Source organism: Notothenia rossii (assembly GCF_949606895.1).
Source record: "Notothenia rossii genome assembly, chromosome: 7".
NCBI classification, from domain to species: domain Eukaryota; kingdom Metazoa; phylum Chordata; class Actinopteri; order Perciformes; family Nototheniidae; genus Notothenia; species Notothenia rossii.
Genome location: NC_136905.1, coordinates 20,871,906 through 20,899,725, shown reverse-complemented (window position 1 = coordinate 20,899,725; position 27,820 = coordinate 20,871,906). Strand labels below are relative to the sequence as shown.

Genomic DNA, 27,820 nt, shown 5'->3' with positions numbered 1-27,820 from the left:
ATCTAAAACTGAGAGCTGGGTCACTTTCTCTTCCTAATAGATCCTGCATGCCTTTTACGCCTTCAGTCTCAACTAACGTGATGTTTAGGAAGGGTGTCTAAGCCTCTTAGTGGCTCTATGCTTGTAAGTGAGTAAAGCCCTAGATTAAACAAGATCCACTGGCGCATTATCTTTGCATCCATATGGCATAAAAATGATGCAGACAACAAACTGGGAGAAAGCAAGCACATTTTATAAACAGTACAGCATACCTTAGTAATATACAGTAGTATCAACTGTTCTGATAAGTATCAGAACAAATCAGAGAGAGAGCAGATATGCAAACAATTGATTCATGATATATGACTGCAATTGAGATGCTGTATATAGCTATATAATATATACACATGGTAAATAATTATATAAAAAAACAATGTGAATTCCCTTTGCACAAACACATAAGTGGGAGCTCTTCCAGAAAGACAAATGCATTCGCACATGTGAACAGTACTCAACATTAAGTCCAAATGTAAATGTTTTGCTAAACTAAATTACAGATATCTTATAAAAGAGTTTTGGGAAAAAACATATTCTCACTCACCACAAATTTCTTTTTACAAACAATTTATAAATGAACAGTGGAGATAACACATAACCCCTTAAGTATATAAAAAGACCATATAGCCAAATACATTATGTTGTTATATGAAGAGACACAATGCAAATATATAAGTCTGTAAATACATACAATATATTATATTTTAAATTGTAAAAAGAAATGTGTAAGGCCAGGCAAAGCCTTTAGTACGGGGCGCTGATGGCTTTATGGACAGCAGCTTTAGAAAACATGTGCAATTAGACCAAAAAAAAGAGAGACATCGTGCACATGCACATTTGAGTACAGGAATCCTGCAAATTGTGTAGACATGTGTGTATTTGTAGCACGTCTCTGTACTCGATTCTCTTTATTTCTTATCATGCTTACATTTTGACACCTTGATAAAGATGTTTTCTTTGTTTGCTTTTGTTTGTCTCTTTGTATATGCTTCTTAAGTTGCAGTGCATTGACCTCAGGGACACCGTACTCAAGCCTGTAAATAAAATAAAATAAATCGGAACCTTTTCCAGATAAATCCCATTGAGAAAGAAACAAAAGCTCAACACCTACTTTTGTTACATTTACAAACGCAGCGTCAGAGCCTTTACAGGAGGGAATAACTGAGTAGAGTTTGGTCACATTAGAACAGGCTACCGGACTAAATGTGTTTCTCTTTGGGTTTTTACAAAGTCTTTCTGCTTATTGAAAACAATCTTAAAAGAGAACACTGCTGCCATGCTGTACAATTATGGTTTGTCATTCCGACAGAAAAAGGGGAAATACTAAGACTTAAAAAAAACTGAAATGTTTTGCACTGCAATTTTTGTCCAATTGTCCACCAATTGAAATGTTGGCACATATTGAAGGCTCTTTGGGCAATGCTACGCTTGTGACACATATTGTACACACAGTGCTCAAAATCTGATCATAAAACAAACGCCCAAACAATAATCTCATCTGCCAATGTGTCTCTGTAAATTGGGATACATCATTTTCAAGGCAACGCCTCAACAGACCTACAGCTGCTGTACACACAGTAGAGGACGTGACTGCCCAATTGTTTTTGCTCTCAAGTCAGGCTGGAATGAGGCCAAGCCCTGTCCCCAGTGGCAAGATTAACGGCAGGATTTAGTGGAAGAGCAAAGAGAGATCCTGCTTTGACAAATCCAGTGTTTCACCCCATGTAGCCATCCCCAGTGCGCTTTCTCCATTATAAGTGTCGTCATGATCCACAATTGAAATACCATCATGTCGATCTGGAGCATGTCCCATTCCCCTTTAACCTTGGCAAGAGAGAGTTCCCTCTTTATTGCAACAAATAATGCAACCAGTGCGTGGGGTTCTAGGAAAGAAAGCTTTCTTTCCCAGGACATGATTGATTTCCATTTAAATGGAAAGAGAGGAGCCATAACGCTTTGTGTGTATAACACAAAACCATTGTTGGTATTTTCCCAATCATCCGCAGGACTTTATTTGATTTGTGAGATTAAATCCTCCCTCACACCCAGCTTCTTTCTACCAGTGTGAAGCATTAGTCTAACTCTCTACTGCCCTCAGAGAGCTGCTGTATTTACAACCAGGGGGCCTAAAGTGAAAGCCTTTCATAACGTAACAGAAAGGGGGGGAAGGAAAACATAATTCTTTGGGCAGTTGATTAATATAATTTCTTGCAAGATGTTCACACTATTTTCACATGTCTCTATTTACTAAGGTTGAGAACAGGTTGAACAGGTTTTTATCTCTTATTGCTCAACCTCCTGTCACTCCTAATGGGCCTAGAACAGAAGGTGTCAGACAAGTGAAGTGAGCACTGGGCTGGCTTAGCTTGGATTAGCATGGTTTGTCTAGCTCCTCAACCATTTCACACAGGCAGGTCTGTTCCACATGCACCGAATCAAACGCGAAAAACACTTTCACTGCATGGCTGGTAGGAATCATTCCTTGTTTCAGGTAGTTCAAAAAAGGGAAGCTCTTGCTGTGCTAAATCATCCCTTTTAACAAAAGAAGCTTTAAGCCATATTCACTGGCTTGGATTTGGATTCCTCAAATAGAATCCAATTAAAAGGTTTGAATGTGTTCCAAATGTCCCCAGCTAAATTGCGTGTTTGTGGTGTATAAACGGTTGGGGCAGAGACTAAAGTATACAACAGTGGAAAGAAAATGCATATGTTTTGTTAATAGTTGGTGTAGTAGCGAACTATGAACTGCATGGAGGAAGCAGGCTGTTGTGCAAAGAAATCTGTCCTGAGTCAAAGAGTAGGAGATGACATAACCCAACGCTCCTCTCTTGTCTGTTTGTTATTAGAGTGCTACTCCACCAGGAACTAGACGGTCCCTTTCTGGTCCTGCTCTGTGGGCACGGAGTAAATCCTGAAGAGAAAAGGAGGACAAGCCACAGGAAAGTGGTGAAAAAGGAAGGAAAGGAAAGCAAAGGAAGGGTGATGAGAGGAGAGAGGGCAAAAAAAACAAAAGCATGTCAACTTCAAGATATTTTTTAGGTTCTTTCTCAGTTTGTTAGAAGATAGAAACATTCCTGCGTGTCTGAATTCAGGAAAACGAGGCGTCTGCCTCATGCAGCGCTCTGACAGGAGCACGGTGACTGCATCACCTCAAAACACAGCTCATCCCCAGGTGTGACTTATAAACCTCGCAAGGCACTGTTGATCCAACAAGCCAGAGGTTGCTGTGTGATTAAGCCTCTTTTCAGCAGAGCGATCAGTCAGCACCAAACACTGCCGGAGCTGGCTGCAGCCCCGCGAGGCAGCCGCTAATCCTGCACAGGAATTTAACCCTTGCAGATTGTCTTGTGTTTCTTCTCTGCAATGGCAGTTTTTTCTACTGCTGCCTGGAAATCTCTGGGGACTAACTTAAACTCTATAACCTCTCTCACCTGACCCGCATATCGTGTATTACTGCATCCCAGAAAAAACTAAGCAAACTGATTACTGTGCAGAAAGCCTACCTAGAGCTAACTGCATTTAAGAAACAAGGTGTACACGAGAGGCAATAAGCGTTAAACTGGTTTAGGCTGTTCTGTCTCTCTGAGTAATGTTGGCAGATTGTTGTCATGACGCCAGGAACATGTTTACTGTATTATTGTAATCATCTACTCAGGCCTCAGTTCATGAGGTAATCTATGGACAAGTTGGATCCTGTTCCAGTCAGTTATACAGAGCCAGCAGCCCCGTCTTAAGGCTATTGTTACAGGGCTAACATGGGAGGGTTAGAGGTGGGGAGCGCTCATTGGATGCAGTGTCGGGCCCCTGGCTGTTAAACTCTTCTCTGTACAAGTCCAGACGGGCTCTGATGGGTGGAGGCTGGTTACGTTTCTGCGCCTGATTGTTTTTCTCTGTTGTTTATGCTGATGAGTTGGGTGAAGTAAGGTTCATTGGCAAGCAGAAAGGCTGTTACCCATCAGACTGGTTATATCAGCTGTAAGCGTTAAGTGGAACATGCATCTCTCAAATATCAACTTTGAAAATAAAGAGATTTGACCTTACCCTTGCTCTCGATTGCGCATGTTCCTTCTTACTAACATTGTGACTGCAAGAAAGAAATGGAAAAAGGTCACAGCTGCACAAAAGAAAAGTTCATATTTGCTAAGGTATTAACAGCTTTACAAGGCACAAAGGGACTTCAGCAGTGCATTTTTTCAACTGTGTGAAGGAAACAGGCTCTTTTTAACATTTAACTAAATTATTTCTCAATAAAAACACAGAATACTTACTGATTATTGCAGCACCCGAAATAGTCAACATAGCCACAGCTACAATGATGATAATCAGGGTGAACTGTTCTAAAAAAGGAAATTTAAAAAAACATGTCTAAGTTGAAACCAGTGCATGATGTTATGAATCGTTCATATTTGTTGATATGTATTCTTACATTTTAATACATTCGCTGTATATCACTGATTATGAACAAACCACTTTTCTCACCTGGCCCTTCAGTTACACTTTCAGCTAGATGTGTGTCCGAAAGTTTTGGAATCACTGTAAATGGCAAAGAGAACAGTTCAGATGAGTTGTGCTGATTTCATGTGTACTGAACATTTCAAAGCCCAACAGAGAACTCAAATTATACTTGTAGTGCATACGGAATAAGAAAATAATAGCTAAAAGTTGTGCACAGTCTATATGTCTAGAGAGGGAGGGGGCTGAGGCTCCAGAGAAATTGCAGCTCTGTGCAGAAAGGCTGTTTCTCCAAGAGCCAACTGCTCTGTTTTAAATAGATCTGTAATTCTATCAAATGTCCATCAAAGCAAAGATGAGGAGTGACAGAAAGAAGCGCAGAGAGAGAATGAGAATGCCAATGTTGATTAGCAGACCAGCAGGATGGCGGGGATGTGGACGTGTTCATTGGCCTTTCGGCAGCGTCCACAGGATTCCTCCAGGGAGCTAATTGATTCCATTCAGGGCTTAATGGTTGGGAGGATAGAAAGCCAAATGGGGTCACAGCTCCACATATTTCACTGGACTAGAGTACCCTATACACAATGCTGCCTTACTGACAATAATTACAGGGGCCATAACCTCACATACTGTCCTTTGGACAGCTGCTGTGAAAGTGTGTGTGGGTGTGAAGCAGAAGTAACCAGACAAACGTATTGCCCTCCAATCCACCCCAGGAGGCAATAAACTCACCTGAATCCTCATCATCATCCGGCACTGTAAGGATGGAGAGCAAGGAGAAATCTGATGTTAGTAAAGAAATGTGAAATGCATGCCTCACAGTGTGAGTACTATTGAACAATAACAAAGTCATGATTCTGCACAATACTAAGGACATAGACAACACCTTTAATCTTTCAGCAACACTATTGATTGGGGGTTTTATTAAGTCAGTTTAGGATCAAAAAGGTCTGAGAGCAAAAAAAGAAAACTATAAAAGAGAATCAATATTGTACAGAGAGAACTCAAATCTGTGGGAATAACAAAGCAGAAAAACAACACCTGTTTACCAGCAGGTGAGACATTTAGGAAATGTGTATTTTTTTTATCTAGCATGATGAACCTACATCATGTATTTAAGTTATTCTGATTGACAAGATATTTGTAGTTCAAGTCGACAAACATTTCTGGAATGACCGTTGACATCTGTTAACTACTTCACACATGGCCTAAAGGACCCACTAAGATTACAAATAAACATGTAGAAACAAGCACAGGACCTGAGAATGAAACAACTGAGTGGTCTTTTAGGATTAATTAGCAAAACATCCTGGTTGTCGTTTCTTATGCTTGTGATCTTTCAGTGGATAAAAGCTTGATGTAAATAAGATGTATCTTTTTATGTCTCTAAATTTGCCCTAGATTGACCAGTTACACACACTTGATTACCTTTTGGATAGCACTATGATAGCTGGGATAAAAGCTGATTGAAATACTTCATATTTTGCTCCTGTTTTCCTTTATTTCACAGATATAGATGCATTACATACCTCCATCAGCAGATCCTTCCAACTCGGAAACAGCTGTAAAAAGAAAAAGGCGAGCTGACAGTTAGTGGCAATACTTTTACATCCCTTGCAATACAGAGTTTAAAATTGATCAAAATACAGAAAAAGATGATTGTGAATCATAAAAACATTTGGGTTATGTGTAGTGTATTACGTATATTTTCCCCATCTGGTTTAATTTGATGGAATCTTGTAAACTACAATTATACTGCACAGAGAGTAGTCTTTCTATTTTCAAATGTTTTATACATTTTTTCTTACATCTCATATGTGTGAACCCTTAGCACCTTCTTTTATGGCTGTATAACTCAAAAGTGAGAGTACATCTATTAATCTGCGCAGACAGTTCACATACATAGGTAGGTGAGGAAACATGCCGGAGCAGGAATGCATAGACCCTGATTAGATGAGTATCACCTGGAAGCGTCACAGAGATGAGAACATACCAGAAGCAGCTGGCAGCAGTAGCATCAGACACAGGAACAGCAATCGCATCATCTTCAAATGCTGTGGGGGGAACACAAACCAAGTTAAAAATATCTGCTTTTAATATTCAGCCATTGATGTGTAGGAAATCTTGGTGTTTTGGTTTAAAGATAGGGTGAGACGGAAAGCAGGATTGCTGTCTGTTATTTGGGCTTGTGTGGCGCTTTGAGATTAAGGATCATATACTGCGAATCAGTGGAAAACTACGATTTCAGAGCCAACAAGTCCTTGTATCGTTTTAACTGGTTAGATTGTAATCAGAGGTGAACGGTGGCAAAAGGTCAGATAATGACAGCCTTATTTCCCATATTGCTCAGCAAAAAAACTGCTCTGAGAATTCTGTCCTAGTCAGCTGTCAACAAGTGCCTATCCAACATTTTCCCCTCCCTGTGCAAATCCTGGGTGCCACGCCAGGTGTTGAGCAACAATATAGTGTCCAATGACGTCCACTGAAAAAAGCAAAACAAATATATCATTTTGTTTATTTGATCCTGCTGAGAAATATTCTTGTGAATCGAAAACGTAAATGACAAAGCCAATTTCACTAGAAAATATATGTATCCATCAACTTCATCTCACCATAGAAACCAAGTGATGTAATTGTTTTTCTTGAGAAATCTTACAACTTCCTCATGGCACAGGGCCCAAAACAAACCCGACCTCTGCTGCCCATTTAGCCAACATAGATGTGAAACGCAGATGTTCTTCATCCGCTAAACAAAGCCCCAGCTGTGTCCAACACAATATGAATGGTGATATTTTTAAATGGGAAAAAACATGGGAACGACCTCTCTTCCAGTCAAAGTCCTGGATGAAGCCTCGTTGGTCAGATTCTGCAATTGAGGTTGGCTTGGGATCAGGAACCAATAGTCATGCAATGTTTGATACCGTACAAACAAGGAACTCTCCCATTGACCTTTGTGCCAAAGGTTTTACTGTACTCTTCATTGTGAGCTATGCCCATTGTATCCTTGTTTCCTTCGCTGTTAATGACTGTGGAAAGAACTGAGGTGACCCGTATTGTTAGGTGCAGGGCTCTAAGGGGCAGTAGCAGCAGCAAACAGCGACCCAACACCCCCACAGTTACCGACATTCTGCTTCCTACTCATTCATACAATTTAAGGATGTGGATATCATTACCGTATGGCAATGTCAATTCTGGTTCCCATATTTGGTAAAGGGCAGTAAAAAAGAAAGAGGAATTGGCATAAAGACTGAGGACCTGTCGACATTAGTTTAATATTTAAATTCCTTTTTTTGACAGTTTTATGAAAGAGCTATGCCGCAGAACATTGGCCATAAACTATAAATGTGAAACTGTTGATGTGATACTTATATGCTAGACAAATGTCCACCCTGTAGGATCGCATGAGAACGAGGACATCCCAAAACAAGATTATCTTCATGCTAAATTAGCAGAATAGCATTAAGACTACATAGAAAAAAGATGTTAATCACACAAGTGAGGCTGATTGGAAAGAGAGTGCAGAGTGGGCTGTCCTGGCCTCCTGAATAGCTGCAGTAAATCTCCCAATGCAAACAACCTAAGAAGCTGCAAATAAAATCCCCTTCTGTATCCAATTTGCTTTTCAGAGTCGCTTTGGGTGAAATAATAAGCTGATCCAATTTGGAAATATGTATCAACTCAGTCCACTCCCTCTGTATCAAAACGGTGCGTGAAGCCTGTATTATTTTTCAAATTGGGTAATATATTCTTGTACATTTGAATGCAGATTGAATTTGCTCTTTAATACCAGACCCAATTTGCAACATATAATAACCACTGGTTTGCTTATAAAGCAGACATACCAGTTGACTGCTGGCTAGAGATGCAAAGATGAAAGTTAGTAAATAGGATTCATAAAACTGTCTTGAGTGCAACGCTAAAAACATGCATACTGTACAGTGGCTAGCGGGAGAATTTGTCTTGTTTTGATCAATCATCCCTGATTCAGTTTTCAACTGACAGGATTAACCCTATGCCTCATACCTGTATGACCAGGCCAGCCCACAGAACCACTTAATCTTGTTTACCAGGTTTAATTTTGAATCATAAGTGCTCACCACTCCTTACAACCCACCCAGTACAACCTATATCAACAAAGTACACTCACAAGCAAAGCTTAAAGACATGTACATAGGCAGAACTACTTGCAGACACAGACTTATCTCTTCCTTATCTGCTCAAACTGAGCTCAACCACTGCGTATCGCTTACAAGACTTCACAGCGATAACAATCACTAACGAGCAAAGATGTAAGAATTACTGTGGCCTAGAGAGTTCCTGAGGAAACAAATATGTGTAAAATAATAAGAGAGAAAGAAGACAGAAGATATCAGGAGACACTTTTTATTATTGTGAAGATGTGTCAACAAATAAAACAGATGAGCCCAAAAACAAAGAAACGGCAGATGGAATAAGGGAAAAAGTACCCAGATCGTTTGTTATTCATTGCCATTCCATTTTTATAAAAGAGGTAGCATACTCTGGATCAGTGAAGAGAGAAAATATTCTGATTGGACTGTTTACTCAGCTCTACAGAAGCTGTTTATCTTAGTATGGTTGATGCATATCGTTTTCGATAACATAAAATACTCTGGTATGCCAATGGACCACAAACAAAGTAACAGGGAAACAAAAAAATGAAAGTAAAGCAAAACTCACAATACCTCCGTTGATGTCTGGCAAGCCAATGAACAATCCACCACAGTCTGACTACTCAGCAGTTATTTCCAATTCAAATGGGTTGTGATGTGTTGAGCATAAGGCCAATAAGGGTAACAGCCAACATCTAAAAGGATATGAGAGTGTCTGACAATGAAAGCAGTCGTGAGACACATACTGTATTTGCATACACCCCCCCCCCCCCCTCTCTCTCTCTCTCTCTCTCTCTCTCTCTCTCTCTCTCTCTCTCTCTCTCTCTCTCTCTCTCTCTCTCTCTCTCTCTCTCTCTCTCTCTCGTTCTCAATGCCTGTGTGCAAAGATACACAACCTGTGAACACACACCAAAGTGGACCGATATGACTCTGGGGGAACATCACAGTTTGGCATGTTCCACCTCAATCTTAACAGCAACAACCCAATTTAGTGCTAACAGGACTCGGGGCACGTAGAGCTCAGGTTTACTTTATCAGATTGAGATAAAGCGGGTTTTTCTATCTGTTTTGTTAACATCACTATCACAAGACATATCTGAGTCACATTGAGGTGTTTCAGATTCCAATGCATGTATGAAATGCATCCTCATCACTACTCCAGGAAAGAAGCAACACACAACGTTCAAAAAAGAAACTCTGCAAAGACGAGTTGTAAAGAGTTCAATTTGTTGCCCCTGCTTCACCTCTGACACTCCCTGGGCAAGCAGCTTGATTAACAATAGTAGAAAAACACTTTGTTATTTGTTTACTGACTAATAACAGGTCAATAAGTTCACTTTGAGCACACTGTATGGCATGACAATATTTAAAACACAGGAAGTAAAAGATGGGTTGCTGCAGAGTAACACGACCTTCACCTACTGCTACCTGCTTCCTGCTTCCTCAAGGATGACGTTTATACATTGAATGGAAATCAATTTACACAGTCTATAAATACATGAACTGTTGTTTAGAAATCCATGTGTTACACTGAGAATGATAGGATGCAGCAGGTAATAACACTAACGTTGTAATGTTGGTGAACTTTGTGATAAATGCTGAGAAAAAAAAGGAGGTATAAGCACGAAGAAGTTGACCTGCAAGCCACACACCAATGTGATAAAAGTCAATATTGCTGGTTGTATCTGTTACATTGCAGCCAAGAATTGACAACAATTAAAATAATACAGATTGTATTGTAAAATGTGTTACGTTGCTCCGTTTAGAGAATATACGTTTCCAAACAATATTGAGTGACATTTCTTCAGCTCTGCACAACATTTGACACTCTCACCACAGCCGTTAGTCAGTCGAGGAGATGAGCCGCACTGAACGGAGCCGACTCGTTAACAGGAAAACTGGGTGCTGCTGTGTGAACTTCAGGGAAACTCTATTCTCACTTAGCCTACAAGGGGATTTACAGCCACCTCACAAAGCGCTGAACTGCCCCTTAAAGTTGTTGTTGCTTCTGCGGAAAAAACCTCGATGTGTCTGTATGAGAACTGCTGTCACGACAATTTCCTGAAAACGGCTGAGGCACAGCTTAGATGGTGATGGGGCGCGATAACACTGAAGCAGTGACATGTGCCAAATAATTGAGTATTAAAAGCTACAAAAGATACCTAATAATTTAAATAATAAAACAAAAAACAACGCATCAGCATGTTGCTATTTAATGATAATGCAGATCACCTGGCGGTTACAATTAGTCAAAAATAGTGACGTCAGCCCGTTTTCCTTGATTGGCTACAGGTGTGCTAACAGGCTATAACCATATTTCCCTCGTTGCTAGCAGTGTGGCGCTAGCTCATCCCTAATATTCGATTTGGGTTTTTCCTCCTTTAAAACGAATTGCTATAGTTGTTTAATTCGTGTAAGAGTGTCTCATTTCTGTGCAGTAATGCCGTTTTTGCTGCTGCTCCAGGTGTGCCTGCTTGGACTTGGTAAGTGACATGACTGGGCTATTGTTTGTAGGTACACGTGTTTAAAATCGAGTCATCGTTTATTTGCACAATGGGTATAACGAGTTTTTTTTCCCCAGCATGTATGTGCTTTCTTCACTCAGCTATGTTCATCTTTACTTGTATTACTTCTCTCAATAGTTGCAGCACCCTTGCTTTAGGTTATTCCTCTTACACCTGAAACACTCAAGTCTCAACACAGTTCTGCTGTCTACCCTTTCTTTGTCTAGTTTTGAGTGATGAGCTTGGTATGGCTATGTCTCTACCCTTGTAACAACAAAATATACAAATCCATGCATTGCTGAAGGGAATTAGGGTTGATAATTGGTGTCTTGAGACATTTTTTGTAGTCTGATGTGATTTTATATTTTAAAATACATCATTGCTTGCAGTAAAGTAGCTAAATATGTTTACATGTGTACAATTTAGAGGAACTTGTACTTTATTTTCTGCTACGTTGTACTTTTACTCCACTATACAGTATGTATGTAATACCTTTTTTTAGTTACTAGTTAAGTGAGTATACAATAATTAAAACTAGCTGCACCTTTTTACCAGCTTTGCTATACACATTTTGGCATCAATGATTGTAATCAAAACTTATTATTATTCTGAAATGGGCCCATCTGCATAAAGAGTACTTTTATATAGGAGTTTTCCTACATCATGGTATTCCTACTTTTACATAATTAAAAGAGCTAAGTACTTCTTCCACCTCTGATTGCTTCTAACAAACAAAGGTGACACTACAACAATAATCTGACTCTTTTTTTTTGTCACAATGCTATTGCTATGAGTTTAAATATATGATAAAGTAATATTGATAACTGATATTTCAAATCTCAGTATCATTGGTTTAAATTATAACTGTACACTTATCATTACTGACTCTAAAACGCAGAATGAACAACAACTAAAACACATTTTGAAACGGCATTATTTTCCAATGTTTCTATAGATGTCAAGATGTTGTTTTTGGACATTGTAATTGTGTAGGAAAAATATATCATGACAGACTTAAAAAGATCTCTTTAAGTTTCATGCTAACCTAAAATAACCCTTAAAACATTAACATAGTTTTGTTGGAATCCTAAGTAGTTTAATGCAAGTGACCTCATACATGTTTAGAAAAAGAATAATTGAACTTACGTTTTAATGAGCTGGTCAGTTTTCTCTCTTCACTGCTGATATGTTGTTTCTCAGACGCCAGGATCCTTGTTATCATGGAAACTGCCAGAGTGAGTGTGCACGTTAATACAGGTGTAACCAGTCAGGAAATGGGAACTATGTTCTTCATTGGCTGCTGATCTTGTTGAAATCTGACACCTCCAGTCTTATCTTGTAGAAAAAAATGGACTTGCTGTGCAAACTTGCTCACAGCTCTTTATTGCGAGTGTGTTGTTTACTGTCATAAAATAACCAACTGCTGTCAGTAGACAATCTTTTGTTTGTAAATCTTCTTATAATAAACTTTATGTGCACATTTTCAGGCAGTTGTAATGTTTGTGTGCATTTGTTTTGTATTGATTTAAATTAAATGGAGGGAAAACTATTTTATATTTTCCTCTGCAGGCCTGTCTGTTGCAAGTCCTGGGAGGAGGTTTCTGATTGGGCTACCCCCGCATAATGGACCAACAGGAAATAGCCATCAAGTAACTATCACAGCCAGTGGTGTTCGGAACTCTGTCACTGTAAAGGTCCTGGAAAGCAGCTTCGTGCAACGCATCTACCTCTCTGCTAACCAGTCAAAGAGGATTCACCTGCCATTGTCTGTGGGAATGACCAGTGACCGCTCGTCATCCCTCCTCAGTGTGAAGTCTATATGGCCTGTTACAGTCATCACTTCCCTGTGTACCCGGGCTGGCTGTGACCACAGGCTCCTTCATGATGTGTACTCCTGGGGTACCCAGTACTATCCCATTACTCCTATCTTCCCTAACCAGACTTCTGTCAGCCAGATGGTGATCACCAGCTCAGACCGGGCGACGTCAGTGGATATCTTTCTCTCGGGGGAAGTGCTTTATGAAGGCAATATGTACCAAAGGGGTAGTGTCCTTACTTTGTATATAGGGGTGCTGCAGAGTATTTACCTCCAGAGCAACTCCAGCCTCTCTGGCTCAGAGTTAAACTCTCAAGAAGCTGTAGGTGTTGTGGTTGGTTTTACCTGCTCCAAACACACAACTGGCGATTGCTTTTCTGGATATGCTGACCTGAAACCAGTCACACACTGGGGTTTTGATTACATTATTCCTCCCTTGGTAAACACAGGAATGAGTTCTAGTTTCCTCTTGGCAATGTCTACTATGAACTCTGACCTCGGCATCAATGCCAGCACCAATCAAAACACAGTGGCTCTCGTCGGTGGCGTTATGAAGGTCATCCCAGTTGCGACCTCAGATAAAATCCTCATTACTAGTGACAGTCCTCTACAACTACTTTTCTTCAGGCATGACCCTGCACAGCGGCCTTTAACTCTAACAGTACTGCCATCTGTTGATGATATCTGCCAGACTGTACCTATGTTTGATTCAGGTGATATGGGTGAGCAGCGAGTTAACTATGCTGACACAGGAGATTTGAAGTCTGGTGTTAAATCCTTCCAGAAGCCCATCTTTCCTCAGCTGCCTGATAATGCAGAGGCTCTTTACACTGACAAGGATGTGGGATACTATCTGAGTACCTTAGACCGACATCTCTATTCTGCACTTTGTGAGAAAAGTATGTATAAAGGATTTTTTTGAATAGTGTAACACTATGTAAATATGTAATAACCTTCCTCTTTTCTTTTTTTTTAAAGCTGCAGCTTCTTGTGAAGAGTTGCACTGTGGTTTCAAACAGAATTGCTCTATCGAAGAAGGAAAACCACTCTGCTCTCTCAACACTAAAATATGCTCTGCGTGGGGTGACTCTTATTACCGCACGTTTGATGGAAGAGATTTTGTCCTACAGGGAAATTGCAACTACACTTTAGTTCAGACCACCTGTCCAGGCCTAAATGTTTCTGTTCCACTACAGATTAATATAGTCCGAGCATATTTAATAAGTGCCACTGTCCCAACCATCCACGCAGTGCAGATAAGCATCCAGGGCTTTAATATCTCCATAGTTAAAGAAGACACAAATCATGTTAGGGTAAGTGTACTTTAATTACTTTTATTAACAAACGTTTTGTAGCTGTTAAGTGGTCACTTACTTTGTCTGTTTTTGTATTTTTAAACCTGTAGGTTAATGGACAGATGAGGAACCTGCCGCTCACCTTGGGAAATGGCTACCTGAACTTTTATCAAAGTGGTTCCAGCGTTGTCTTAGACACTGACTTCGACTTGGCTCTGCGGTATGACTGGAAGCAGCATCTCCAAGTTGAAGTAGGCCCAGAGCTGTATGGAGCCCTGTGCGGTTTGTGTGGAAATGCTGATCACAGCTCCTCAGATAGTGTCATTGACTCTAATGGCACTATTAAGACCCTGACTGCAGATTTGACCCTCCCATGGGTAGTGAACAGTGGTGCCGGCTCCTGTATTGAAGATTGTGTTGGTGCCTCATGTCTAGTATGTACTAGAAGCCAAACTAAATTTCCTGACATAAAAGGTAACACCCTTCGTGTTGGGTGCTCCCTACTGAAGCGTAGCGGTGGACCGTTTGCAGATTGCCACTCATTGATTGATCCTGAGGCATTTTTTCGTAGTTGCACTAACAACTTGTGTCTCAATGAATCTGCCTCTTCTATGTGTGAGATCCTGACAGACTATGCCAACATCTGCCAGAGGATATCGGCCAGAGTCCGAAACTGGAGAACCATCGCCAAGTGCCGTGAGTTTAAGATATATATTTTTTAAGTCTATACATGGGTTACCTGAAAATGGCTAAGGGGTATTTCCTTTTTTTACAGCAATCGTATGTCCTTTGAACAGCCACTTTGAAATATGTGGTTCTGCATGCCCTGCTACCTGTGGAAACCCAGAAGCACATAGTAATTGCCCCCTGCCTTGTGTGGAATCATGCCAATGCAACAGAGGGTATCTGCTGAGTGGTGCGAAGTGCGTACCACATGGCAAGTGTGGATGTCTTCACCAAGGTTCCTACTACTACCCGAAGGAGAACTTCTGGATGGGCAAACACTGCCAGGAGAGATGTGTCTGCCAGTCGAGCTCCAAGAGAGTTGTGTGTTCTCCGCCTCAGTGCCAGGATGGAGAAGTGTGCAAGGTTGTGAACGGAGTCATGGGCTGTCACACTGAGGGGCCTGGGCTGTGCATAGCAGATCCTCATTATACCACCTTTGACGGCCGTAACTTTGATGTGTATGGAAACTGTACTTACCTTCTCACTTCTCTCTGTCCGACCTGGGGGGGCATGGAAGCTTTCCGTGTAGAAATCCAGAACCAGATAAAAGATGCTACAAATATTGTGTCCTTTCGGCATCTTAAAATGGTAGTCGCTGGTTATTGGATTGAGATTTCAAATGATCCCAGTAACAGAGTTGAGGTAAGTGAATTTATTTTCCCTGGTGCATGTATACCAAACTAGTTGTTTTTATATTATCATTGATTTTAATCCTTTTTTTTTATTTAGGTAAATGGTCTCCTGCTGCGTCTCCCATCCGTATTGAGCCGTGGCAAAGTGAAGCTTTACATGACTGGACAGACAAAGTTTATAGAAACTGACTTTGGTGTAGTTGTAATGTACAGCTCTGATATTCTGACCATCCAGATGCCAAGGAAATTCTCTGGTAATCTCTGCGGCCTGTGTGGGAACTTTAATTCTAATCCAGAAGATGATGTGATGCCTGATGACGACTCTGATATCTCTCAAGCCGTTAGACACTGGAAAACCAGCAGTGATCATGAGTGTGTGGATGTGCCTTTGAACACCTCGGGTTGCAATTCACAAGACATGGCTCTCTATGAGGGAAAAGGTTTCTGTGCAAGGTTACTGGATAAAGAGGGAGTGTTCAAGAGCTGCCACAAAATGGTTGATCCAGAAAGTTTCTACAACAACTGCGTTCAAGACTTCTGTTATAGTAACCAGACTTCCCTGTGTCAGATTCTGTCCAGCTATGTTGCTGTGTGTCAAGAAATGGGAGCTAAAGTGAATGAATGGAGGACTTCCACATTTTGTGGTAAGCAATCATGATATGCTTTAAATGTGTACTGAATATGAATATTTTGACTTTAATTGTCTTTTTCTCTTACTGTCCCTCCATAGGCCTCTCCTGTCCACCGAACAGTGAGTACAGCCTTTGTGCCAGTCAAATATCCGACTGTGTAGAAAACCCAAGTCCACTAGCGGGGAAATGCAAAGAGGGCTGTTTCTGCAAACCTGGGTATTTCCATAGTGGTGGGAAATGTGTACCAGACTCTGAGTGTGGCTGTATTCACAATGATGTCTATTACAAAATCCATGAGAACTTCTACCCTGATGATCTCTGTCAGCTGCACTGTGGCTGTGTGGGCCACAAGAGAGTGCAATGTACCAATCACACATGTCCAAATGAAACAAAATGTGGCGTCCAAGATGGCCAGAGGGCATGTCATGCATTGCAGCCCTTTAAATGTGCAGTCATGGGTGGCAGACACTTCAGAAGCTATGATGGACAAAGCTTTGACTTTAATATTGGAAGCTGCCGTTATATTCTATCCCAGGTTTGTGAAGAGGAAGAGTCTGACCTCACAGTGATTATCCAGCGAGAAAAGCTGCACCTCAGGGTCCATGGGGTCAACGTGTCTTTTGAGATGGCGCAGTTGGGAAAAGTAAAGGTAAGCAGCTGCACATGTACAAACATAAGTAAACTGTTTAATTTGCCTAGATTGTAACTCTGACATTTACATTTTTCAGATTGATGGTGTTTTGAGAAGTCTTCCTGTCCTTCTGGATCACATGGCAATACTGCACTCTGGATTGCTCTCTCGTATTGTTGTAGACACAGGGGTTGTTGTCACATATGGAGCACCTGATCTGATACGTATAGTGATTCCAGCCTCCAGTAAACAAATGTGTGGCCTGTGTGGAAACATCAGTGCTGTTGTCACAACTGACAAGCGGCTCCCGAATGACAGCTTTGCAAGTGATGTTTCCATCTTTGCATCTTCCTGGTCACTTTCCCCACCTGGAACAAATTGCTCTAAAGAATGTGATCTTTGTTTGGAGTGCAACTCTACCATGGCAGCTGAATATGCATCTGCTCATTTCTGTGGCATGCTGCTTGCTCCTGCAGGATCATTTAGTAAATGTCACTCGGCTGTGGACCCAGAGCCCTTCTTTCAAAACTGTGTGAATGACTTGTGTTTGTCTAATGGGAAAGAAGAATTTGTTTGCAGTAGTTTGAGACATTATGCTTTATCATGCCAGGAGGCAGGAGCTGAGACCAAACCATGGAGGGGAGCGAAGTGCTGTGAGTATTATTAATTGACTGAGTGTACATGTGTTGTTTCATCAGTCAGTTATCATGTGCATGTAAATCATGTAGGTATGCACACATGCTTCTCTTGTACCTTTTTTAGAACTCTGGCATACACAGTGAAGTTGCCAGATTGATGTAAGGCTAGCTGGACACTTTACAATATAGAAACTTTTGTTTGTTTGTCTTCACAGCACTCTTATGCCCTGAAAACTCACATTATAATATATGTGCCAGTGCATGCCCTGAGTCCTGTGGTATTTTATCTGATATCCCCTGCCCATGGGCCTGTTCTGAGGCCTGCCAATGTGATTTTGGATACATGCAGAGTGGAAATGGCTGTGTCAAAGCTGACAAATGTGGTTGCTTTCACCTTGGGCACTACTATGAGGTGAGTAGCTACACATTAATCTTACTGTACAACAACATTTTCCTTTACCCAAGCAATTCATTTAAAATTGTTTTAAATTTCATTTAAAATGTAAATTCACTGACCAATTAGTTTGACTTCTAATAAACCTACTGTATTGGTGTTTTGCAAATGTACATGTGACTCTTCTGCAGGTGCAGTTATGAACAGGTTTCCACAGTTGAGCTCAATAACATCATGGCATGCCCTAGTATTTCCATGCAATGTTACCATGAGTCATTATGTCTCCCTGTGCTCTTAACATGACTAATCACAAACAATAGACATGTTGTGTTTTCCTGGGTTGTTTGTGTGCTGTGTTTCAGACTGCAGTTGGCTAACACAACAATGACTCACTTTTCTCTGTAGATTGGGGAGATTTCATGGGATGAGGGATGCTCTGAACAGTGCAACTGCTCTGCTGCTGCATACATGTACTGTGAGCCGGCCTCATGCCCCAAGGGAGAGAGCTGCACCCTTCTTAATACCTGGGGCTGTGCAAAGACAGGTATGCCCAGCTGGTTTAGCTGGGATTGGTGACATATCCTCACTGGCTAACTGTTGTTTTTCTCAGCTGCACAATGTGACACTATTGGTCTAGCAATATCGCATTTTATATCGTATTACTAAAAGTCGGTTAAACCCTAAACCTTTTCAATAGTCCATTAAGTACTTATATTAATTCTCCTCTTGACAATGATTATAATGCATGCCAATCATAAGTAATACTGCATCCTTCGTTCACTGGTTTGCCTAACAAGCCTATGACATGCAATTACAATGTGATGCATCACAAATGATCTGATGGCATCATGGGCAATTTTATTTATTTTTTAACTTGTGGAATATTTTCATTTAATTCAAAACTCGGATGACACATAGCTGCATGTGTCTTGAACCTAAACTGCCATTAATCTGCTTTTTCTTACCATGAAGCAATAACTTTTTTTATAGTAATCTCAAAGCTACAAAAGTGATTTTCTCACAATTTTGATAATTCTCCTTCTTTTCTATCAGCCATTTCCTGCCCACGGAATAGCCATTATACTTCCTGTGGCTCATCCTGCCCTGCCACCTGTGAGGATCCCTTCAGATCAAGACCCTGCACCCTAGCTTGTGTGGAGACCTGCCAGTGTGATCCAGGGTTCGTCCTGGTTGCTGACAGCTGTGTGCCCTTGTCCCAGTGTGGCTGCACTCACAATGGCTCACATTACCGCAGCAACCAGACCTTCTGGGCTGATGAGGGATGCACTGAACTGTGTGTTTGTGACCCCAACATGCACCAGACACAGTGCCATTTGGATTATTGTGGCCTGAATGAATACTGTAGTCTTCAATATGGAGTGAGAGGCTGCATGCCTCATGCCCTCCAGACATGCATGTACTCTGCTCATCACATAGTCACCTTTGACCAGCATAACTATGATTTGAATGGCAGTTGTCAGTACCAGTTACTGGGCATGTGTGCAGAAAAACAAGGCCTCAGTGCCATTCAGATTCATGCACAGACAGATGGACACCTAGAGTCAGCTCTTCATCTCCAGGTCAATGTGAGTGGTGTGCTTGTGGAGCTGAACAGCAAAAACACCAAGAGCATAGAGGTGAGTTCAAGTGTTTTTTTTCTTTTTTTAGTAATCATGTCAGTCTCTTTTTGACTCTTGTTTAAAAAACGAATTGTCTAATAATTAAACAAGACATTACAAAGATTACCTGTGAAAGTGTACTGCCCAGTCCTAACTTTCAAATGCAATGTTGGCCCCCCCTACAGGTTGATGGTGTCAAGAGGAACATGCCATATCGATTCAGCGCTACTGCAATGGCCTTCTTTTTAGGGCTGCACACTTACATCTACACAGAAATGGGCTTTGAACTGAGTCTCAGCATAGAAGGCATCGTCAGCATTAGTCTCTCTAGTAAATATGCTAATGTGACTTGCGGCCTGTGTGGCAACTTCAACTCTGATCCTGCTGATGACCTCGCAGTAAATGGCACACAGGAGCCTCTCATTCCCGAGCACTTCGGGAAAGCTTGGAGAAGTTGGCAGACTCCTTGGTGTGTAGAGGGCTGTCTAGGAGGAAGTTGTCCAAAATGTTCATCAGAGCTTCTGGTTCGCTTCTCTGACCCGGAGTCTTGTGGGAAGATTCTGGAAGTTAATGGACCATTCAGACAGTGTCATGGCAAAGTAGACCCATCCAGCTACTACAAGCGCTGTGTCAGTGACCTGTGTCTTCACGGAGGTCTCCAGCCTGCACTCTGTCACTCCCTAGCTGAGTATGCTGCTGTCTGTCTTTCCCACAATGCTGCAGTTTCTGCATGGAGGAGTCCTGGATTCTGCTGTGAGTATCATTGTGTTCCCAGATGTGAAAGTGAATTAAATTAATATACTCTGCAATTGTGTGAGCTTTTTAAAGTTCAGCATGATTGCACAGAAAATTAAATATGGAGTTTACATTGTTTGAACCGGCAGCATAAGAACGTGAATATTTTCATAAAAATCAGATGTAATCATGTTGCTAGCTTGTTTAGTTTTGTTGGTACAAAGAATTAGTGTTTTTTGACTCATTGGTATTGAGGCCACAACCTTCCCGGTATTACTGGACCACTAGATGGTACTAATGCATCATTGGTCAACCCTAACCTAACACTGTTTTCCTGTCCTGAGTGACTGCTGTCTTTTCTGTATCTCTACAGACCCGTCGTGTCCCACAACAACTAGCTACAACATAAGTTCTGCCTCTGTTCACCTCTGCCTCGGCTGGCAGAATAAAACGGTAGAGTTGCCTCTAAACATGGCGGAGAACTGCCTGTGTGAGGCCGGTTTCGTTCACAGTGGCAACCTTTGTGTCACGCCACAAAACTGTGGCTGCTTTCACCATGGAGAATACTTCGCCGCAGGACAGGAGTGGTCTACATGCAAGCAAAGCTGTTTATGTCACCCCGGGGGAAACATGACATGTCGTAATGTCTCCTGTGGAGAGGATGAGGAGTGTAAGCTTATTAGGGGTGTTCAAGGTTGCCACCCAAAACCCCATGTAGCACAGTGCTCTGTTGAGGGATACCAATACACCACGTTTGATGGACATGCATTTGAATTTCATGGTTCATGTAACTACACCCTTGTGCAGACATGCCTCGATAAACTGGATGTAGAGCCTATTTTGATAGCTGCAATGGGCGACTATAGTGAGGGAAGGCAGCTATACTTGCAAGTCAATAAAATGCAACTAAGGATGTCAGCGGCCTTTCCTGAAAAAGTTGAGGTAATGATTTCACAGCCTTCAACATGATTTATTGTCGTCTCTTATGCACTTCAAAGTAATTTTTCACATAACACAAACTACTGTAAGATATGTTTTTCACAAGTCAATTATTTCACCCAGGTAAATGGAGTTTACGAAAACCTGCCGTTCTTCCAGAGCAACATCACTGTACATCAGAGAAATGGAGGGATAACCATCAAGACCCCACAGTCGGTTGAGCTTACATCAGACCTACAAAACTACATTCTGGTCAAGATGCCTGACATTCACTACCAGACAACCTGTGGCCTTTGCGGGAAGTACAATGACGATCCCTCTGATGATCTGCAGCTACCTAATGGCACAGTGACCTCTGACCATGACATATTTGGGCTGGCATGGAAGTTGTGTAATGCAGACGTACCCTGCAGTGAAGAATGTGAAAGTTCCTCTGACCTGAACTGCGGGTTTATCCCTAATCCAATGGGACCGTTCTCCTCATGTCACCAGGTAGTGTGCCCACAGAAATACTACTCCCTATGTGTTGCAGAAGGTCGACGCCGGGGCTTGTGTGATGTGCTGCAGGATAATGCTGCATGTAATGAGGCAGAGGGGAGGGTTGAGCTCTGGCTGAACATGACAAACTGTGGTAAGTATTGGGACACTGTTGAATTAATAACTTATCAAATGATTGAATGGAGGAAAATGTACTGATTTTAAGTCTTTTTGTTTTACAGCTTATCAATGTCCTCAGTACAGCCACTACAGCAACTGTACCAATATATGCTCTTCACAGTGTCCTGAGATCAGCCTGGCAGTGCTGTGCCCCAGAGACTGTGAGGAAGGTTGCCAGTGTGATACTGGACACCTTTATGATGGCCGTGCCTGTGTACCAGCAGAGCAGTGTGGCTGCCTACAGGATGGGAGTAGGTTTAAGGTCAGAACTAAACACTTTTTTAATAAGGCTATTTTCTGTTTGAAATATTTTTAATTTATAAAATATCTGCACACTCCAAATTTGTTTGACTTTTTTCATGTGATTTCCATTTTCAGGCCTCTGAGAGCAAACTGCTACAAAACTGTACTTTAAAATGCACCTGCGGGCCTCCTCTTGTCTGCGAGCAATACACATGTCCTGCACTGCAAAGTTGTCAAGTTTCAGATGGAATTGAAGGTTGTCACAAAAATGGTGAGAATTTAAATTCACGAACCATACATTAAATACAGATTTGCTTGATGATGCATTTATACATTTTCATACTGTCAAATCTACATTTGACAGTATGAACAATCTTACAATCTTACATTTTTCTTTTCTTTTTGCAGAGCAAAACCCAGCTTCATGCGAGGGAAAATGTGATACAACTGAGAAATGTTACCTGAGCAACGGTGTGCCCCTCTGTGAGAGTCGTCGGGGTCTGTGCTGGGCCTGGGGAGGCCGGCACTACCAAACATTTGATGGGCTAATCTATGACTTTGAGGGTACCTGTACCTATCTGCTTGCAGCCAGCAAAGGAGCAGCATGCGGGCTGACGCCCTTTAGTGTTTCCAAGAAAGACTGTAGTGGCATCATTCTACATGCTTATGGGTTCATCATCAAGCTTGGCAGTCAAAAGGGCATCATACATGTAAGTAAATCTTAGTTATTTATTGAATGAAAGCTGCTCAAGTTTGACTTTTAACACTTATACGGCTCCCCTTTTCTTTTTTACAGGTTAATGGTCAAGTGACTTATAGTCCTGTTAATATTTTAGGGGGTAAGATTCAATTGTCCTACTTGGAAGGCAAAGCCCTGCTGACAACTGACTTTGGTTTGCATTTAGTCTTTGATGGAAACTCTACTGTTGTAAAACTGGAACCTCACTACAAGGGCGAAGTGTATGGGCTGTGTGGCAATTTTAACGGTCAGCCTCAAGATGAATATCCTGATTCCGTTACCAATAAGAAAAGTGTGGATTTTGCACAGGCTTACCAGCTCTTTGATGGTGACCAAAAGTGTTGTACTGGCTGCAAGCAGAAAGTGAACCATGAGAAGTTGCTTGCAGATTGTGTTTTTGACGACGTCTGGAGCCCATGTGAAGTGCTCACAGATCAGACTGGTCCATTTGCCCACTGTCACAGTCGAGCCAATCCAGATTCCTTCTACAAAAGTTGTGTAGTTGACCACGTGCAAAACGGACGGTCAGACGTTTCTCTTGAGCATGCAATATATTCATATTCCTTAGTCTGTGAAGCAACCAGAAAATACTACAACGATGGAGTCGTAGTTGGTAAGTATTCGTTCTTAAAGTAATATAATAATATTGTGATTTAATCTTTGACTGACACTTCAATACATTATTTCAGATGTGCTCTGTCCACCAAACACTCACTACAAGACCTGTGGCTCGGCCTGCCCTCCATCCTGTGAATTTAATGCCACCTACTGTAACAAGGCCTGCTTTCAGGGCTGCTTCTGTAACCCTGGTTTCATTAAAAGTCAAATTGGCTGTGTGCGCCCACATCAGTGTGGCTGCATAGACTCCAGAGGCAAATATCAAAACCTTAACTCAACGTTTTGGTCACCAGACGACTGTGGTCAGATCTGCATATGTGGACCGGCTACTGGTGAGATGCACTGTCGCCCAGCCCAGTGCCCCAGAGGAATGGTCTGCAAGCAACTACAGCACAAGAGGCTGTGTCAACCTGATGACCCCAAGAACTGTACCCTTATTACTGGGCTGCATTTTACAACCTTTGATGGACGTCATTTTGACTTTAGAGACAGCTGTTCATATTCGTTGGTTAAAACCAAAGCCAACCTAACTGGAGTAACACCATTCAATATCACTATCTCTGATGCAAGTTGCCACAAAAGACTTTTTCATAGCCTTGATTTAACACTCTTAATGTATGGTCTGGAGTTGGTGGTGAGAAAAGATGAGCCAGGAAAGGTTATGGTGAGTGCTTTGCAATGTCTTATCAACACAATCTTCAGAATGAACCACTCTAATTTGTGTTTCTTTTTCATTCTCAGGTTGATGGACAGTATAAGGCCTTGCCATACTCTCACCTGACGGGCCATGTTTATGCTTACCGCACACCTTCGTCTATCATTATTCACACTGATGTGGGATTGCAGCTGATTGTCTACAATACTGGCACGCTAAGGGTTAACCTCCCCAGCATTTATGGCTCTTCTGTCTCTGGTCTTTGTGGAAATGCCAACACTGATACTCATGATGACCTAATGATGCCCAACGAAGAGCTTGCACAAAATCGACTTGAGTTTGCGCACAGCTGGATATCTCCGGGATCAGATGCCTGCAAGTCCAGCTGTTCCTCCACACTGGAGCATTGTCCTGCTGAGGCACAGAAGCTGTTTGAAGGAAGCGATTTATGTGGGGTGTTGTTAAATGAGCTAGGGCCATTTGCAGACTGTGCTCTGGTGTTAAGTCCAAAGCTTTATTTCCACAACTGTGTAACAGATTCCTGCTCATTTGACGGACACTACTCGGCACTCTGCAAATCCATTGCATCTTATGCTGATGCCTGTCAAGTAGCGCAGCTGCCAGTCAGGCAGTGGAGGAGTGACATTTTCTGTGGTGAGTATCATTCATTCGGTTTTTAATGATGGGCTTTTATTTTAACTACATCTTCAGGCGTTTTATAAACATTTTATACTTGGCAGCTTTTGCTGCTGAAGCCTGGAATATAACAAAACACGCAGACACCAGAAGTGAATAACACATGGACATGTATACTGTACAGCTCATTTAGGGCCCAGTGTAGTTTGACACATAAGTGATTATGGCAAAACGTTTGACTGATTTTGACTCTACACCATTACTATTGTCTAATGCAGGGGTTCCCAAAGTGGGGGTCACGACCCCCCCCTGGGAAAATTGATTGATTCTTTTTTAATTATTATTAACATTTGCATAGACATTTTCAGGGGCGGACTAGCCATCTGTATAATTTCCCTGCAACCAGGCTCCCCCTTTGACAATCCACTAGCGCAGAGAGTGCGGAAAACTGAAATTAATTCACTAGCACCCCACTAGCGGGCTGAAATTGAAGATGCACAGCAATTATTTTCTGATAAGGTTTTTGTCTATCCCACATGTAAACGTGTAAACATTTGCACTGCATTACATTTAGCCTGGCTGGCTGATTGTTATTGCACAGGGGGTAGGGATTTTGTGGGGGCTAATGTTAAAAAATAAAATTGAAGTAAGATGTATTTACTCTCTCCCCCAGGTATGGCATGCCCCAAGAATAGCCACTATGAGCTGTGTGGACCTCGGTGTCCTGTTGTGTGCCTCGGACTCTCCTCCCCAGCAAACTGCAGTGGCGGTTGTGAGGAAGGCTGCCAGTGTGACCCTGGCTTTGTCATGAGTGATGGCCAGTGTGTGCCGGTTTCTGACTGTGGCTGTGTGCACGAGGGACAGTATCGCCCTACTGGCCACTTTATTTCTGAGAAAAGCTGCCAAAAGTGTGACTGCCAAAGAGGTGTGGTGACATGTAGCCCCATGGAAAGCTGTTCAGTAAAGGACGGCCTTGCCTTGAAGTATGGGGTGTGCCAAGTGTTTGCTGGCTTTGGCTACATCACTTTTGATGGTGTTATTCTGCCCCACCACGGAGCTTGCACCTATGTCGTATCTGCCCTCTCCTCTAAAGCCTTGCATGATTATTCTCTGCTTCTTGGCTTTAAGGACAACAAGGGCATTTTCACCATTAGCAAAATAGTATTTAATTTGCCATCATTGAAAGTATCTATTGACCCTGAATCTCTTTGGAAAGTAAAAGTAAGTTCTGTAAACTATACATTTGTTAAAGAGAATAAAAAATCTCTGCAGCCTTAACTGGTGTCTGTGCTTTCAGGTAAACGGAGAAGAACGCAGAGTGCCTTTTGACATTGGTGAACTTAAAGCCTACCAAGATGGCAACAGACTGATTATCATCACACCGTCCGGGGTGGGGATTGACTTGTCATCTACCCAATACCTCAGGTTAACTGTACCTCAAGTAAATGACGCCACAGCTTCAGGCCTCTGTGGGAACTTCAATGGAGACAAGTATGATGACTTGGAACTGAGAAATGGCAGTCTGTCGGAGAGCTTCGCAGAGCTCCTGCACAGCTGGGCCGCTCCAGGGCAGCTCTGCACAGACACCTGTGGCAGAGAGTGCGATGAGTGTAGACTGTCCCCACGTGACACCATGGTCTGCGATTTCCTGTTTATCAATACAACTGAATTCCACCAGTGCCGGGACGCTGATGTGGAGCAAGATAGTTACACACTTATGTGCAACAGGGCAGTTTGTGCTTTAGCAGGGCACATGGCCACATGTCTAGCACTAGAAGCATATTCTGCAGCCTGCCAGGCTAACGGAGTAGCAGTAGGAACTTGGAGAGTGGACACTCCTTGCGGTAATTTAATACTTTTGATTGGCATTAAATGGAGTATGTGATCCACTCTAAATGACTTTTTTTTTTTGTCATTAGCTCTCCAGTGTCCTGACGGCAGCAGCTCAAAGGAGTGTGTTGACTCCAGCTCCAACTCGTGCCCTGCTGTGCTCCAGCCTGGTTCTTCAGCAACGGGCTGTTCAGAAGGCTGTGAATGCGACAATGGAAATGTCTTTGATGGAGAAGAGTGTGTGCCTTACATCCAGTGTGGATGTGTTCATCGTGGTGTATATATCAAGGTAACTATAAAAGCGTATAACACACAGTAATCTGTTCATAAGGAATATTTCAGCAACTGCGGATTTTGTTTTCTCTTCTCCTCTTAGATGGAGGAGCAAGTGTACAACGAGGACTGCACCCAGAGATGCTGGTGCCACCCTTTGGGAGGAGTGATATGTGAGGAGGCAGGCTGCAGTCTGGGGCAGCAATGTGCTCTGAGGAACAGTTTCTGGGGCTGTCATGACAGACCTGAAGGTTGTGAGCTCACGGGCAGCCTCCAAGTCTCCACCCTCGGTGGGCAGCAGCTGAGCTTGGAGCCTCTGTCTTCTTACAGTCTGATGTCTCTCTGTGACAAAGCCAGTGTGCACTGGTTCAGCCTGATCTCTTACCATGGGCCTTGTGATGGCAGCTCCAGACTTGTCAATGTGTTTCTAATCCTCCTGCATGGAACATCATTTACCATACAGGAAGGCACAGTGAAGGTATAACTCCATTAAGTGCTTTCATGTTTATCATTTTTAAGATCTCTGTCCTAACACCCTGTTACACCCCACAGGTGAATGGACGTTTCATGAGCCTCCCTCACATCTTGCCATCAGGGGTGTCCCTGTCATCTGGAGTGAACCAGGACAAGTCGGAGGTTCTAGTGATCCTAAGAAGAGACGCTGGGATGGAGTCAGAGCTTGAGATAGAGATTGGTGTTACCATGGTGACAGTCAAGGTCCCTCTCTGGTACTCAGGCAAATTGTGTGGTCTCTGTGGAAACCTTAATGACTTGCACTCACACACTTCAGTCGGGTCATGGGTTCTACCTGACTTTCCTAGCTGGTAAGTGATGAACTCCACAAAAACATGTGTATTTACTAATGTAGAATATGTTTTAATAACTATTTTTCTCTTTTTACAGTGGCTTCCCTGGATGATGACTGACAGTTTTAATGTCCTGACCTGTATTTTGTTGAATGTTTTAATACAAAAAAATTACCAAAACTGC

General features: G+C 42.1%; 2 protein-coding genes across 5 annotated transcripts; one reads left to right on the top strand and one right to left on the bottom strand.

Moving 5' to 3' along the window:
* Positions 1-211: 211 nt before the first annotated feature.
* LOC307046033 (uncharacterized protein) lies at positions 212-12,401 on the bottom strand. 4 transcript variants are annotated; one of them, XM_079692152.1, is made up of 8 exons: positions 12,269-12,401; positions 6,482-6,542; positions 6,018-6,050; positions 5,221-5,244; positions 4,516-4,569; positions 4,305-4,373; positions 4,078-4,120; positions 212-2,947 (listed from the first exon to the last, which is right to left on the bottom strand). In XM_079692152.1, the coding sequence occupies exons 2-8, from the start codon at positions 6,531-6,533 to the stop codon at positions 2,902-2,904; spliced, it is 321 nt and encodes a 106-aa protein (XP_079548278.1). In that variant the 5' UTR covers positions 6,534-6,542; positions 12,269-12,401; the 3' UTR covers positions 212-2,901. The 4 variants fall into 4 exon arrangements, with proteins under 4 accessions (XP_079548278.1, XP_079548280.1, XP_079548279.1 ...); XM_079692154.1 differs by lacking the exon at positions 12,269-12,401 and adding an exon at positions 10,453-10,794; XM_079692153.1 differs by lacking the exon at positions 12,269-12,401 and adding an exon at positions 9,192-9,325.
* On the top strand, positions 10,950-27,820 carry LOC307046029 (IgGFc-binding protein-like). Its single transcript, XM_079692138.1, has 26 exons — positions 10,950-11,101; positions 12,692-13,837; positions 13,917-14,251; positions 14,344-14,929; positions 15,009-15,601; positions 15,689-16,235; positions 16,322-16,872; positions 16,952-17,507; positions 17,708-17,904; positions 18,292-18,430; positions 18,940-19,523; positions 19,691-20,258; positions 20,614-21,182; positions 21,303-21,810; positions 21,899-22,098; positions 22,215-22,350; positions 22,488-22,789; positions 22,876-23,431; positions 23,508-24,100; positions 24,178-24,745; positions 25,401-25,948; positions 26,025-26,571; positions 26,647-26,846; positions 26,934-27,308; positions 27,383-27,654; positions 27,734-27,820. The coding sequence occupies exons 1-26, from the start codon at positions 11,059-11,061 to the stop codon at positions 27,747-27,749; spliced, it is 11,235 nt and encodes a 3,744-aa protein (XP_079548264.1). The 5' UTR covers positions 10,950-11,058; the 3' UTR covers positions 27,750-27,820.

Bases quoted from the DNA above. Each gene is read 5' to 3' on its own strand.
- LOC307046033 (XM_079692152.1), bottom strand. From the start codon at position 6,533: ATGATGCGATTGCTGTTCCTGTGTCTGATGCTACTGCTGCCAGCTGCT. The intron at 6,051-6,481 runs GTATGTTCTCAT...TTCTTTTTACAG, and splicing joins ACTGCTGCCAGCTGCTTCTG to CTGTTTCCGAGTTGGAAGGA. The intron at 2,948-4,077 runs GTAAGGTCAAAT...TTTTCTCTTCAG, and splicing joins ATGCGCAATCGAGAGCAAGG to GATTTACTCCGTGCCCACAG.
- LOC307046029 (XM_079692138.1), top strand. From the start codon at position 11,059: ATGCCGTTTTTGCTGCTGCTCCAGGTGTGCCTGCTTGGACTTG. The intron at 18,431-18,939 runs GTATGCCCAGCT...CTTTTCTATCAG, and splicing joins CTGGGGCTGTGCAAAGACAG to CCATTTCCTGCCCACGGAAT. The intron at 25,949-26,024 runs GTAAGTTCTGTA...CTGTGCTTTCAG, and splicing joins AATCTCTTTGGAAAGTAAAA to GTAAACGGAGAAGAACGCAG.